The sequence below is a fragment of the Podarcis erhardii genome, assembly GCF_964252035.2.
Source record: "Podarcis erhardii genome assembly, chromosome: 18".
Taxonomy (NCBI): domain Eukaryota; kingdom Metazoa; phylum Chordata; class Lepidosauria; order Squamata; family Lacertidae; genus Podarcis; species Podarcis erhardii.
The window spans coordinates 10004263-10019875 of NC_138516.1; the positions used below are offsets into that span (position 1 = coordinate 10004263).

Here is a 15613-nt window from a genome sequence, read left to right on the forward strand (position 1 = left end):
AGAGTCCCATGGACTGCAAGAAGATCAAACCTCTCCATTCGGAAGGAAATCAGCCCTGAGTGCTCACTGGAAGGACAGATCCTGAAGCTGAGGCTCCAAGACTTTGGCCACCTCAGGAGAAGAGAAGACTCCCTGGAAAAGACCCTGATGCTGGGAAAGATGGAGGGCACAAGGAGAAGGGGACGACGGAGGACGAGATTGGGGGGGGGAACAGTGTCCTCGAAGCTACCAGCATGAGTCTGACCAAACTGCGGGAGGCAGTGGAAGACAGGAGGGCCTGGTCCAGGGGTCACGAAGAGTCCCCCATGGATGCTGGGAGATGCTCCTGTCTGAAACCCTAAACTGCTGATAATACTGAAGGAAGATAGGCCAGGGGTCGTGGGTTCAAGCCCCACGCTGGGTGAAAGATTCCTGCATTGCAGGGGGTTGGAATAGATGACCGCAGGGTCCCTTCCAGCTTTGCAATTTTTACGACCTCTTGATACAGGTATAAGAAGTAGCTTTTCCCTACCGCAGTGTGAGAGATGCAGGAACGCCTCTACAGTGGTACCTTGGGTTACAGATGCTTCAGGTTACAGACTCCGCTAACCCAGAAATAGTACCTCAGGTTAAGAACCTTGCTTCAGGATGAGAACAGAAATTGCACGGCAGCAGCAGGAGACCCCATTAGCTAAAATCTTGCTTCAGGTTAAGAACAGTTTCAGGTTAAGAACGGACCTCCGGAACGAATTAAGTTCTTAACCCGAGGTACAACTGTATTTTAGAATAGGCATTTTTTAAAATGAGGGGTAGCTCCTCTTTTTAGATCTGGGATGGGGAACGCCTCTTCTCTCATCAAGGGTAGGGGAAGCGTATATATCTGCAGATATCATTGGAGAGATGCCTCTGTTTGGAATAATAATAGTTTATAATATAATAATAATTTATTATTTATACCCTGCACATCTGGCTGGGTTTCCCCAGCCACTCTGGGTAGCTCCCTACAGAATATTAAAAAAACGATACAACGTCAGTCATTAAAAAGCTTCTCTAAACAGGGCTGCCTTCAGATGCCTTCTAAAAGTCAGATAGTTGTTTGTTTCCTTGACATCTGAAGAGAGGGTGCCACCACTGAGAAGGCCCTCTGCCTGGTTCCCTGCAACCTTGCTTCTTGCAGGGAGGGAACCGCCAGAAGGCCCTCGGGAGATGGACCCAGGTGTCTGGGGTGGAGACACTCATTCAGGTCTACTGGGCTATTTAGAGCTTTCAAGGTCAGCACCAACACTTTGAATTGTGCTTGGAAATGTCCTGGGAGCCAATGTAGGTCTTTCAGGACCGGTGTTATATGGTCTCCACTCCCAGTCCCCAGTCTGGCTGCCGCATTCTGGATTAGTTGCAGTTTCTGGGTCACCTTCCAAGGTAGCCCCACATAGAGCATATTGCAGTAGTTCTGACCTTTAAAGACCTATACGGCTTAAGCCCAGACTATACAAAAAACTGTATCCTCCCGTATGAACCTGCCCTGGCACTGAGATGTTTGGGGGTTCCCTTCTCTCGGTCCTGCCAACCTCACAGGCTCGCTTGGTTGGGGGTGCAAGACAGGGCCTTCTCTGTGGTGGCTCCTCCGAAACAACTTTGGAACTCGCTGCCGAGAGAAACCAGGCCAGCTCCCTCCTGGCTTTCCTCCCTCCGGCAAGCGAAGGCCTTCCTATTCCAACAGGTGCCGTTTTGAAAGGAAAGGTCTTTCAATAGTGTTCCCATGCTTCTATTACATGCATTTTAATAGATACTGTTTTAATTTTATTAGGGTTTAATGAATGACGGCCTTTTATAGGTTTGTAGCATTTCTGCATTTTTATCTGTGGCTGTTTTAACCTCCCTGAGTCCTGATCTGGGACGTGGAGGGGGAAAGCAGGATATAAATAAAATGATGATGATGGTATTCATGTAATTAAATAGTAAAAAATGAAAATATTCCATGAATGAGGGCACCTCTTCCGAAGCCCATTGGAAGTTCAGGTGAGGTTCAGGTGATTTTCCGAGCCGATTTCTCTGTGTTTCATGCAGGAAGAGGGAGAGAGGGCCTCTGAGTGTGTACAGAGTGCATTGGCTATGTCTCTCAAAGGAAAATGAATGCTGCTTTTAAAATGAGCCCCCCTTCCCATTTTACTAGGGAAACTGTCTTCTAAGACAGTGTTTATCTTAACAGCTGAATTTTTTAGAAGTACTTGCATTTTTGGCTGTACGCAGACACACACACACACACACAGACACAAACAAACAAACAAACACAGATTGACTCAATTTGGAGGCAATTTAAGGAATCCCCTCACCTCTGAGCATACCCAGAGTGCCGCCCCCCTCCCCGCAGCCACCCAATAATACCCAACTCCGTGAATTCAGGGTAGCCAGGTCACAAGTATCCCTGAAGGAGCATCTCCAGCCCGGATACCAGGGTCCATCTCCCGAGGGCCTTCTGGGGGTTCCCTCCCTGCGAGAAGCAAGGTTACAGGGAACCAGGCGTAGGGCCTTCTCGGTGGTGGCACCCTCCCATCAGATGTCAAGGAAATAAACAACTATCTGACTTTTAGAAGACATCTGAAGGCAGCCCTGTATTGGTTTTAAATGTTTGGTGCTTTATTTTGTTTTTAATCTATTGGGAGCCGCCCAGAGTGGCTGGGGAAACCCGGCCAAATGGGTGGGGTATAAATAAACAATTATTTTTATTATTATTTTGCCCCTTTCTCTCTTTCCATCCCCGCCCCCCAAGACACAACTTCCAACTGAGCGATTTTAAACCCTTGGCAAGGAGTTTGCACAGAGAGATTTCTTGGGACGGGGACGTCTTCTTGCCTTCGGGAACGTCTGCCTAGCTGGCAAAGCCACAGCATCCAGACCCAAAAATAGCTCTGGCACACTCGGTGCCACTCCTAGCCAGGACGACGCACTGACCTGCTTGATTTGAGTCCAGGCCCTTGATGGCAAAGTCTCTCTCTCCCCAGCTGTCTCTCAGCACCTTGGGACTTTCCCTGGGCTCAGCCACCTCCTCCCTTCATGCCGCTTTTAGAAACCTGGGTCATGATTTTGCATTTCTTCCTCCTGGGTTCCCTGACCTTCTGGTCTCCGGGTTGTGTTCGTTTGCTTGTTTACTCACAGGGGAGAACAACAACCCAGAGACACGTATCCCCTCCAACGTTTCTCCTGTGAAAATAGGGACGTCCTATTCCATCCCCTCCAACGTTTCTCCTGTGAAAATAGGGACATCCTATTCCATCCCCTCCAATGTTTCTCCCCTGAAAATTTTGTTGTTGTTTAGTCGTTTAGTCGTGTCCGACTCTTCGTGACCCCCTGGACCAGAGCACGCCAGGCACTCCTGTCTTCCATTGCCTCCCGCAGTTTGGTCAGACTCATGCTGGTAGCTTCGAGAACACTGTCCCACCATCTCGTCCTCTGTCATCCCCTTTTCCAGGGAGTCTTCTCTTCTCCTGAGGTGGCCAAAGTCTTGGAGCCTCAGCTTCAGGATCTGTCCTTCCAGTGAGCACTCAGGGCTGATTTCCTTCCGAATGGAGAGGTTTGATCTTCTTGCAGTCCATGAGACTCTCAAGAGTCTCCTCCAGCACCAGAATTCAAAAGCATCCATTCTTCGGCGATCAGCCTTCTTGATGGTCCAGCTCTCACTTCCATACATGAGCTATACCCAAGATGGACAGGTCATAGTGGAGAGTTTTGACCAAACGTGATCCCCCTGGAGCAGGAACCGGCAAGCCACTCCAGTATCCCTGCCAAGAAAACTCCATGGACAAAGACAACAGGCATACATAACATATAATATTACCCAAATATTCCAGTTCACATTTTAAGCTCAAGTTCACATTTTAAGCTCAAGTTCACATTTTAAGCTCAATGAGTCCCCTTTGCTTTAAACCAGGGGTGTCCAACTTCCAAGAGTTTGCGATCTACTCCCACTATAGATAAACTGACAATGATCTTCTGGATTGACCAGAGTTTTTGAGGGGTTTTTTTGGGAGGGAGGGGCGGTTGGACAGGCCTACTGTAAACAAAAACAACAACAACAAAAAATGCAGATCTCCTTGGTAGAGTATAACCGTTTATCATGGAACATTCCTAAAACCGAGCTTATCTCGTGGGTCACATAAGACAAAAAACAACAACAACAACACACACACACAAACACAGCTAACCGTGAGGACATAAAGTAAAATATTATAAGGATGGGGGCTGTAGCTAGTCTGGTGCCCACTATAACCAGAGTTCCCCTTTCATGGATCACTGCCTTGCCGTGGCGAAGGGGCTTGAATAACTCAGAGAAGCTATGAGCCATGCCTGCAGGGCCACCCAAGATGGACAGGTCATAGTGGAGAGTTTTGACCAAACGTGATCCACCTGGAGCAGGAACCGGCAAGCCACTCCAGTATCCCTGCCAAGAAAACTCCATGGACAAAGACAACAGGCATATAAAAGTTATGACGCTGGAAGATGAGCCCCTCAGGTCGGAAGGCAACCAACATGCTAATGAGGAAGAGCGGAGGACAAGTTCAAGTAGATTCAGAGCTGATGAAGCGGCTGGGCCAAAGCTGAAAGGTCACTCAGTTGCGGATATGCCTGGAAGCGAAAGAAAAGTCCAATGCTGTAAAGAAAAATATTGCATAGGAAGTTACCAGCATGAGTTGGACCAAACTGTGGGAGGCAGTGGAAGACAGGAGGGCCTGGCGTGCTCTGGTCCAGGGGGTCACGAAGAGGCGGACACGACTAAACAACTCAACAACAACATAACCAGAGTTCATTGAACAACAGGAAACGGATGTGAATATTCGTTTCCTCTTTTCCCCCCTCGCTTTGGCCAATTTTGCTCTGTTTCCCCTCTCCATCCTCCCTAAAGGTAGAGGGAACCCCTGAACCATCAGGTCTAGTCGTGGCCGACTCTGGGGTTGCGGCACTCATCTCGCTTTATTGGCCGAGGGAGCCGGAGTACAACTTCCGGGTCATGTGGCCAGCAGGACTAAGCCGCTTCTGGCGAACCAGAGCAGCGCACGGAAACGCCGTTTACCTTCCCGACAGAGTGGTACCTTTTGATCTACTTGCACTTTGAGGTGCTTTCGAACTGCTAGGTTGGCAGGAGCAGGGACCGAGCAACGGGAGCTCACCCCGTCATTGCAGGGATTCGAACCGCCGACCTTCTGATCGGCAAGTCCTAGGCTCTGTGGTTTAACCCACAGCGCCACCCGCGTCCCCTCCATCCTCCCTAGTAAGGGGTATTTAAGGTCAAGAGCGGGGCAGGCTGCTTTGAAGATCCTACCCCTCCCGTTCCTTTCCTTTCCTAGTGAAAGTTGTGTCCAGGGCATCTGGTCAGCAGACGGGGAAGCCAGAACGAACGCAGTCCAAGCGGGAAGGAGCGAGGGAGGGAGAGCGAAGAGAGAAGGAGGAAGGGTATTTCCAAAGAAAGGGCCCAGTGTTTTCTTTGAACAATGCTCAGCAACTAGACTGGGGGAGGCTGGAAGAAAAAAAGTTGTGCAATCTTATCTCTGCCCTTTCTGCGCACACTCCCTCCCTCTCCTTTTCAATCCCGCCCCGTAACTCCCGGGCCAAGTCAAGGATGCAATTATTTTTTATTTTCCTTTCAGCATGTGACGCTCTCCAAACAAATTGGGACGGCGAGAGGAAAGGGCTGAGGCAGCTCAAAAGGAACAGGGGGAAAACGCACCTTCAAAATCCAGAGGGGGTCTCTCCAGGTCATCCAGCCTGACCCTCTGCAGGGGAGCAAAGAATTTGGAAATTACAGAGGGGATGCGGGTGGCGCTGTGGGTTAAACCCCAGAGCCTAGGACTTGCCGATCAGAAGGTCGGTGGTTCGAATCCCCGCAATGACGGGGTGAGCTCCCGTTGCTCGGTCCCTGCTCCTGCCAACCTAGCAGTTCGAAAGCACGTCAACGTGCAAGTAGATAAATAGGTACCGCTCCAGTGGGAAGGTAAACAGCATTTCTGTGTGCTGCTCTGGTTCGCCAGAAGCGGCTTAGTCCTGCCGGCCACAGGACCCGGAAGCTGTACGCCGGCTCCCTCGGCCAATAAAGCGAGATGAGTGCCGCAACCCCAGAGTCGGCCATGATTGGACCTAATGGTCAGGGGTCCCTTTACCTTTACCTTTGTGCAGATCTCACTGTGCAATTGCAGAAGGGCTCTTGCTGACGTTCCCCCGATATCTAGTCCCCCCCTGTAACTTAAGACCTGGTTTTCTGCTGTGGTTTTGTCAGCGGGAATCCCGGAAGCTTCCTTTTGTTAGGTTGTCGGTTCCATCAAGTTCAGTCCTGTCTGCACGGTTTGGCAGCAGCTGTCCTGGGTTTCAGACAAGGAATCTCTCCCAGGATGCCGTTGGAGGTTGAAGCCAGAATGTCCTGCATGCAGAATATGTGCTGTTCTGTTAGGCTAGGATCCTTCCACTACAGATAAAGTAAGATTAATAATAACAATAATTAACAAGACTAATAATTTATTATTTATACCCCGCCCACCTGGCTGGGTTTCCCCAGCCACTCTGGGCGGCTCCCAACAGAATATTAAAAACACGATGAAACACCCAACATTAAAAACTTCCCTAAACAGGGCTGCCTTCAGATGTCTTCTAAAAGTCAGTTGTTTATTTCATTGACGTCTGATGGGCAGGCGCCACCACCGAGAAGGCCCTCTGCCTGGTTCCCAGTAACCTCACTTCTCGCAGGGAGGGAACCCCCAGAAGGCCCTCGGAGGTGGACCTCAGTGTCCGGGCTGAACGATGGGGGTGGAGACGCTCCTTCAGGTATACTGGGACGAAGCAGTGCAGGTGGAACACAGTTATCCTGGCTAGTATAGCCTTATCTTCCTCTTTTCTAATCTGCTTTTAAAGCTTTCAGAATCGGTGGCCGTTACTTCTCTCCTGAGGGAGGGAGTTCCGCAGTTTAACCATGAAGAAATCTGTTGTGACTCTTCTGAAATACTGAGCAGAAAAAAGGGATAATTCAGAGCAGGTCCGTCAAAGGAAAGTGTTGAGGAGCTTTTAGGAACAGGGGAAGGGCTGTAGCTCAGTGGTCGGGCAACTGCCTCCTGTATCGAAGGTCGCAGGTTCAAATCCCGGCGCCTCCATTTGCAGTAACCGAGACAGTTGCCTTTAGGGTACAGAATAAGCGGCGCCCGACTTCTGAACTTTGCTTAGAGTAGACTTCTTGCCATCAAACACAGAGCTTCTTGCAGGTGAGAAAACAATGAAGTTGCTTATGTGATAGAAAAGGTTTCTCGTTGTTTTTTTTAAAAAAATAACTTTTATTCAAAATTAAAATAAAACATATTATCCAGAAACATATCATCCTTATTTCCCCCATTTTCCCTCCCCCCTCCCCCCCCCCACAGAACCCACCCACCCCCGACTTCCCTCAGTTCCAGTCTTTGATTTCTCTAAAAATGCTGTTGTATAGACCTTCAAACTATTTAGCTGATTATTATCAATAAAAAGTTTGTGAATGTTTATTCCAAACCAGCCAAGGAGTCCAGTTTGCATTGTTGCGTCTTCAAATACTTTGTAAAGGGTTCCCATTCAACTTTAAAGTCACAATTATCTTTGTCCTGTAGCTTGTATGTCAGCTTTGCCAGTTCTGCATAATCCATCAATTTTTCTTGCCATGATTCTTTAGCTGGGGTTTCTTCAGTCTTCCATCCTTGTGCTACCAGAACTCTCGCGGCCGTTGTTGCATACATGAAGATGTTTTTCAGCTTTTTTGGCCGATCTTTCCCTACAATCCCTAATAAAAATGCTTCAGGTTTTTTAACAAATGTTAAATGGAACATTTTCTTCAATTCGTTGTAAATCATTTCCCAAATTTTTTAAATTACCTTACCATCCCACCACATATGAAAAAATGTCCCCTCCTTTTCCTTACACTTCCGACATATATTTGAACTAGTTTTGTACATTTTCCCTAACTGCACTGGTGTCATGTACCAACTGTACAAGGTTTCTCGTTGTAGCCTTAACTTTCTCGTCTGGTGGGAGGGAGTTCCATAGACCGACAGCATGAAGGAGTCGTTTCTCTCATCCGACACTCAGAGGGAGAAAAAGCTTTTCCTCTATCCTCTTTTTTCCGTGCCACAGAGGATTATACAAACATCTATCCTGCCGCCACTCGCTCGCCTCTTTCTCGTAAGTCCCAAATGCCTCTGATCACCAAAGAACGGATGCTTTTGAATTCTGGTGCTGGAGGAGACTCTTGAGAGTCCCATGGACTGCAAGAAGATCCAACCTCTCCATTCGGAAGGAAATCAGCCCTGAGTGCTCCCTGGAAGGACAGATCCTGAAGCTGAGGCTCCAAGACTTTGGCCACCTCAGGAGAAGAGAAGACTCCCTGGCAAAGACCCTGATGTTGGGAAAGATGGAGGGCGCAAGGAGAAGGGGACGACAGAGGACGAGATGGTGGGACAGTGTTCTCGAAGCTGCTAACATGAGTTTGACCAAAGTGCGGGAGGCAGTGGAAGACAGGAGGGCCTGGCATGCTCTGGTCCAGGGGGGCACAAAGAGGCGGACACGACTAAACGACTAAACAACAAAATCCTGCCGCCACTCGCTCGCCTCTTTCTCGTAAGTCTCAAATGCCTCTAGCTTTCCTTGCAGGGGCGTCGCTCTCGGCGCAGCCCGCCTTTCAGGGCTGTTGTGAGGTGGGCGATAAACACCGCAAGAACTGGCTGGTTGGCAACCTCACCGCCAGCATCTATGGACCAGCAGCAGTGTCGGGGTCAAGGATCCATAGTTTCTGGGATGTTTCTGTGCCACGAATAGATTTATTGGCTATCGAATCGCCCTCCTTCACCTTCTCGCAATTCCTGCCCTTTCCCCTTCCTTCTGAAGACAGTCAGCTTTCAAGAGGGAAATTGCTTGCGCCTGGGGTTTCTTTCTTGGTGTTGAGCGTGGGTAGGGCATCGTAGAACTGGAAGAGACCCTGACAATCATCTAGTACAACCCCCTGGAATACGCAGGGATATCCGCGAAAACGATTTACGAAAATGCAGGAATATGCTCTGCAGCTGTTCTGTACGGCAATCGAACCTGAAACCTTGGCATTTATCACCACCTTCCTCTAACTAACTGAGCTATTTGTCGTCCCTCCAAACATACCGGTAATAAAGTTATTATTCACGTAGGGAGCCGTGTTGGTAAAAAATAAAAAAATTAAAAAGATTGTCCAGTAGCACCTTGTTGTTGGTGAGTCGTTTAGTGGTGTCAGCCTCTTCGTGACCCCCTGGACCAGAGCACGCCAGGCCCTCCTGTCTTCCACTGCCTCCCGCAGTTTGGTCAAACTCATGCTGGTAGCTTCGAGAACACTGTCCCACCATCTCGTCCTCCGTCGTCCCCTTCTCCTTGCGCCCTCCATCTTTCCCAACATCAGGGTCTTTTCCAGGGAGTCTTCTCTTCTCCTGAGGTGGCCAAAGTCTTGGAGCCTCAGCTTCAGGATCTGTCCTTCCAGGGAGCACTCAGGGCTGATTTCCTTCAGAATGGAGAGGTTTGATCTTCTTGCAGTCCATGGGACTCTCAAGAGTCTCCTCCAGCACCACAATTCAAAAGCATCCATTCTTCGGCCATCAGCCTTCTTGATGGTCCAGCTCTCACTTCCATACATCACTACTGGGAAAACCAGAGCTTAATTGTCCAGTAGCACCTTAGAGGCCAACTAAGTTCGTTCTTGGTATAAGCTTTCGTTTGTATCTGAAGAAGTGTGCATGCACATGAAAGCTTATACCAAGAACAAACTTAGTTGGTCTCTAAGGTGCTACTGGACAATTTATTTTATTTTTTTAAATTTTGAAAATTATTATTATTAATTTTAAAGGAGAAGAGAAGGGGCTTCAGAGAGTGGTTTTCTGAAATGCCTCCCTCTTTCCATTAAACTTTTTTTTGCGGCCACATTTTACAGCGAGTAGAGATGCTCCGCAGAGCAGTTTGCTAAACTGCTCCCTGAAGCTCCTCTCTGCTATCTCTTAAGCAGAATCCTTGCCTCCCATTCTGCTTGCTTGCTCACCCGCCTCCCTGTTTGTTGTTGGCCACGCAGGAGTTGACGTGGCCCCCTACTGGCTGAAAAACTGAACTTCAGAGTGAGGACAGACTTACATTTCAATGGATATAGGAAGAAAGTGTGGAGACACTAAAGTCCCGAGAATAGTTGGTTAACATGAATGGGGAAAGCTAGATAGTTGTTCATGTGTGTGTGTGTGTGTGTGTGTTTGAAATCAGTGGTGGCTAGTCCAATAGGGCAAATGGGGCACTGCCCCACCAACCTCTGTTGTGTTTTGTAGCTCAAAACCAGGAATTGGGGTCCGGAAAGTGGTAGCCAGCTCAGTGCGGCCAGGATTGTTGTTACGTGCTCAGACTATGTTGGAGTCATAGAATTGTATAGTTGGAAGGGACCCTGAGGATCATCTAGTCCAACCCCCTGAAATGTAGCTGACCTGTACGGGGCTCGAACCTGCAACCATGGCATTATCAGCACCAAGCTTTAGCCAACTGGCTGGCAAGCTACCTGGCTGCTGAATTCTGCACCAAATGCAGCTGATAACATTACAACCAGGGTCTTTATTTCAGCCGGAATTCGCCGGAACTAAGTTCTGGCACCTCTCAGGAACTCTGGCAGGAGAGCAGGACAGGGTGGAGGCAGGAACAGGCTACCAACAATGTTGCTCCCGCAACCTGGGACTGGGGCTGGCCGGCTTTTATCTGCCCCGAGGCATAGGGCGGCGCCGGTCCACAGGTGGCTCGCCTCTCCTGGCCTGGAGGCGAGCCCTCCTCCTGCGGGAACTTAGTTCCCTCCGCCTCTCTGCCCTGAGCCTCTGCAGCTCAGGAGAGGCTGGAGGGTTACCCAGAGGCAACCTCAGCTTCCTCTGATGGGGCTGAGAGTGGAGCACCTGTAGGCAATGGGTCCCCCATCACCTCAGGAGCCAGAGCAGACTCACCTGAGGACCCAGCACAGGTGAGGACCCTTCAGGCTCAAGCCCCAGCCCCGGCTCAGCTGGAGGCGGGGAATCCTGTGCAGGCTGGGATTCCTCAGGTTCAGCCTCCGAGTCCGAATCCCAGGCGCCATCACATGAGGTGTCCCTGAAGGAAGTCGGGGCAAGACGAGGGACCTGAGCGTGCAGGCCGAAAGAAATCGAAAGATCCATCTGTCTCGAGACGGTCTAATCTCTTTAGCAGGTCTGGGTTCTTATTTTTGAAAGGGAGTGGGGGGGGGGAGAGACAAAGAGAGAGCTCTGACCTCATGGCTATAGATAGCCAGGGTGTAGAAAGAGCTTTGCAGAAGTCCAGCTCCCTCACTTTCCACCCAGATGCTTATGGGATGGAGTCACTGGACTGTGAGTGACGGCGCAGGGCACCCACTCACGCGACACGGCGTCAGAAACCCGGAATGGGAGGCGATAGACAAATAGGAGAGGAATGGAAGTATTTGCAGGCAGCCGTGCCAAACGATGGCCACAAGAATTGCCTGTGTGGGGGTTGTTAACGGAAAAATCCGAGGGCTCCCTTGGACAAAAAAACAAAGACACCAACCAGGATTACTTGGAGCAAAAGAGCAGCCTGTAGGCTTGGCCTTTATTGATCTGTTGCAACAGGGTGCTCCCCTCACTTGCAGGAGAGAGGAAGGACCCAGAAAAATGGCATGCAAGGCCTTATAAAGACTTTTGAAATTGCCACCCTGTAGATCAAGACCACCCCCAGAAACATCATACATACATCACAGAAGGGGTGTAACCTAAGACCACCCCTCCGATACATCACACCGACATCACAGAAAAGGCGGTCTAAGACAGAAAAATTGAATGTTGTTTTTCTCCTGTTGTTGTTTATCTCCTTTCTGGCAGGTTACTTGATTGGATTGCCTGGGGAGCCTGGCCAGTCTTTTGTAGTGATAAATACAGTGGTGCCTCGCAAGACGAAATTAATTCGTTCCGCGAGTTTTATCGTCTTGCGATTTTTTCATCTTGCGAAGCACGGACTTTGGAAAAGCTTCGAAAAGCACCAAAGTCTTCAAAAACCTCAAAAAAGGCTACCACACCGCGTGCTATGAGTTGCTCCTCAAAGTGAATGCACGGTTTTAAGAAAAAGGAAACAAACTTGCAAGACGTTTTCGTCTTGCGAAGCATGCCCATAGGGAAATCCATCTTGCGAAGCAACTCAAAAAACGAAAAACGCTTTCATTTTGCGAGTTTTTTGTCTTACAAGGCATTCGTCTTGCGAGGTACCACTGCACTTAGTTCCTGGGCCAGGTCACAGCCTCACCCTATTCAAACACAGACATACCCTTAAGACAGGATTTGTGAAGGAAAAGACAATGGGGAGGCTTTTCCATTTTGACCTTGCAGAGAAAAGATTTGGTCAGTTTAGGAATCAAAATGGTTCCGGGTTGGCCTTCCTGTGCTGATCTATGTATGTGCTTGGTTGGTACACTTATGAACATTACCATATATCTAAGACCATAAAATTCCTATCACAGGGTCCGGCGGGGAACGAAGCCAGGCTTTTGCGGAAAGCCCCCTGGCTGGTCGCCTGGGTGCGAGCCTCGTGTGCCCCAGGCAAGCAGCCGGTTGCAAGCACGTTTTAGTAGCCGAGTTGTGTGTACGACCAGCCTTGAGAAGATGCTGATGGATCAGGGCAATGGGTTCATCCTGCACGGATTCCTGATCTCATGGGGGCCAGCAATGTGCCCCCAAAGGGAAGCCCCGGAGCAGGATCCGAGTGCGAGAGAGCATCCAGCCATCCGACTTATACGCAGTTGGTCGCTGTTCTCTGCAAGTGAAGGCCTCCTGAAGAAATCTTATCAATATACTGTATTTTTTGCTCTATAAGACTCACTTTTCCCCTCCCAAAAAGTAAGGGGAAATGTGTGTGTGCGTCTTATGGAGCGAATGCAGGCTGCGCAGCTATCCCAGAAGCCAGAACAGCAAGAGGGATTGCTGCTTTCGCTGCGCAGAGATCCCTCTTGCTGTTCTGGCTTCTGAGATTCAGAATATTACTTTTTCTTGTTTTCCTCCTCCAAAAACTAGGTGAGTCTTGTGGTCTGGTGCATCTTATAGAGCGAAAAATACGGCAGGTCCATTCCATACAATACAGAAATCCAGCACAGTACGGCGTCTAAGTTTACAGATTAAAAACTTTGGAGTGGAAGGAAAGGACGACTTTTTTCCTGCCTCCCCACTCCCAGATACTCTCTAAAGACTGGAAAAAAGACCCTCTGAAGAATATTAAGGGGTGAGCAGGGGAAGGACTTTGTTGTTGTTGCTTAGTCGTTTAGTGGTGTCCGCCTCTTTGTGACCCCCTGGACCAAAGCACGCCAGGCCCTCCTGTCTTCCCCTGCCTCCCGCAGTTTGGTCAAACTCATGCTGGTAGCTTCGAGAACACTGTCCCACCATCTCGTCCTCCGTCGTCCCCTTCTCCAACATCAGGGTCTTTTCCAGGGAGTCTTCTCTTCTCCTGAGGTGGCCAAAGTCTTGGAGCCTCAGCTTCAGGATCTGTCCTTTCAGTGAGCACTCAGGGCTGATTTCCTTCCGAATGGAGAGGTTGGATCTTCTTGCAGTCCATCTCAAGAGTCTCCTCCAGCACCAGAATTCAAAAGCATCCATTCTTCAGCGATCAGCCTTCTTTATGGTCCAGCTCTCGCTTCCATACATCACTGCTGGGAAAACAATAGCTTTAACTATACAGACCTTTGTCGTTCAGATAGTAGATGAGTCTCAAAAACCCGGGATATGCATCTTGCTCTCTAGGAGGGTTATTTTGGTCAGAATTGAGTATTAATTCCAGAGTTAACTTCCTGTAAATGAAAATTGGTGTCCTGGGCTTCTACCCATGTACCAGTTTCTCCTCCTTTCCCTCCTCTCTCTCTTTCTCTCCTTCCTTGCCCCCCTCCGCTGCCAATTTCCTTAGCTCCCTCTCATGCCGTGGGGGCAGGCGGACGTGCACTTTTCAACTCCCGGAGACCTCTGCGGGGGGCCCTGGCGATCCCGTAGCGCCATGCCAGCCAAACTCTGTCGCTACCTTGGCAGAAAAGGACGGCAGGCTATTTTAAAATCCAGGAGCGAGAGAGAGAGAGGCGTTCCTCTCCTCCAAGCCTGGGGTGTTTTCTGCTATTTGGAAACCGCCTTCTTGGGGGTCCCAGCTGGAGGGGGGCCATTGGGTGACAGATGGACCCTTCGCGGGTGAGTAGGGCTGCAGAAGAGGGTGGGGCGATTTCAGCCAGGACACAGAGATCCATTATTATTTTTCCCCCGCCCAGGACAAGGAAGTTGTGTTTCCTGATAGATTCCGCCTCCTCTCTGATTTGCTGGCCTGCCTGTGACTCTGATCTTGTGCCTTTCATGAAAAGCCGACAATTTTCTCTCTGCAATATCTTCTGAGATGTTTTCCTTCCCGCTTTGACTGCCCCACCCCTCCTCAACCCCTAGGAAAAGTTTGCAAACTGCAACTTTAGGGAACAAATTCCCAATATTTTAAAACTCGCCGTGCGCCCCATAGGCTGAACTTCGGCACTTGTCTCTAGAGCCGCAACGGTGGTCCTTTTTTGAGCACGTGCAGAGTGATTTTTCCTTTCTGCCGAGTCACGCAGATGGTTTCAACGCTTGTAGGCAGTGATATCTGATCCTGGCTGTCTGTGTGTCATCCGTCATGTGTCTCTGTGTGGCTGGGTCTGGGAGATACTCGATTTTGCATTTTAAATAGGAAGACAGCAGCAGCTTGGTTCTCAAACTTAATCCGTTCCGGACGCCCGTTCCAAAACCAAAGCGTTCCAAAACCAAGGCATGCTGCTTTCCCATAGAAAGTCATGCAAAGCGGATTAATCCATCCCAGGCTTTTAAAAACAACCCCTAAAACAGCAATTTGACATGAACTGCTTCTGGTGCAATGGGACACTGTGACGGAAACCAGAGCGCATGGAAATGCCATTTACCTTCCCTCCAGAGCGCGACCTATTTATCTACTTGCACTTTGATGTGCTTTCGAACTGCTAGGTTGGCAGGAGCTGGGACCCAGCAACGGGAACTCACCCCGTCATCGCGGGGATTCGAACCGCCGACCTTCTGATCGGCAAACCCAAGAGGCTCAGTGGTTTAGACGCGCCACCCACATCCCTCCTAGCAGTTCGAAAGCACACCAGTGCAAGTAGATAAATAGGTACCGCTGCGGTGGGAAGGTAAACAGCATTTCCGTGTGCTCTGGTTTCCGTCGTGTGCCAGAAGCGGTTTAGTCCTGCTGGCCACACGACCCAGAAAGCTGTCTGCGGACAAACGCCGGCTCCCTCGGCCTGAAAGCGAGATGAGCGCCGCAACCCCATAGTCGCCTTTGACTGGACTCAACCGTCCAGGGGTCCTTTACCTTTTAAATACTCTGCGTCTCCTCCAGAAAGTATACCGCATTTTTTGCTCTATAAGACTCACTTTTTCCCTCCTAAAAAGTAAGGGGAAATGTGTGTGCGTCTTATGGAGCGAATGCAGGCTGCGCAGCTATCCCAGAAGCCAGAACAGCAAGAGGGATTGCTGCTTTCACTGCGCAGCGATCCCTCTTGCTGTTCTGGCTTTTGCGATTCAGAATGTTTTTTTTCTTGTTGTTTTCCTCC

At 49.5% G+C, this 15613-nt stretch overlaps 1 protein-coding gene across 4 annotated transcripts in view; it reads left to right on the plus strand.

Moving 5' to 3' along the window:
• Positions 1-15613, plus strand: part of NFIC (nuclear factor I C) — a 99378-nt gene that overhangs the window by 12267 nt on the left and 71498 nt on the right. Inside the window, exon 1 of one of the 4 annotated variants that reach the window (XM_081846259.1) lies at positions 14042-14198. The exons of the other annotated variants lie outside the window; for them this stretch is intronic. Coding sequence (XP_081702385.1) covers positions 14184-14198 — 15 coding nt within the window. The 5' untranslated portion in view covers positions 14042-14183. Of the gene's footprint in view, positions 1-14041; positions 14199-15613 lie in introns of those variants that run through there. 4 annotated transcript variants of the gene reach the window in all.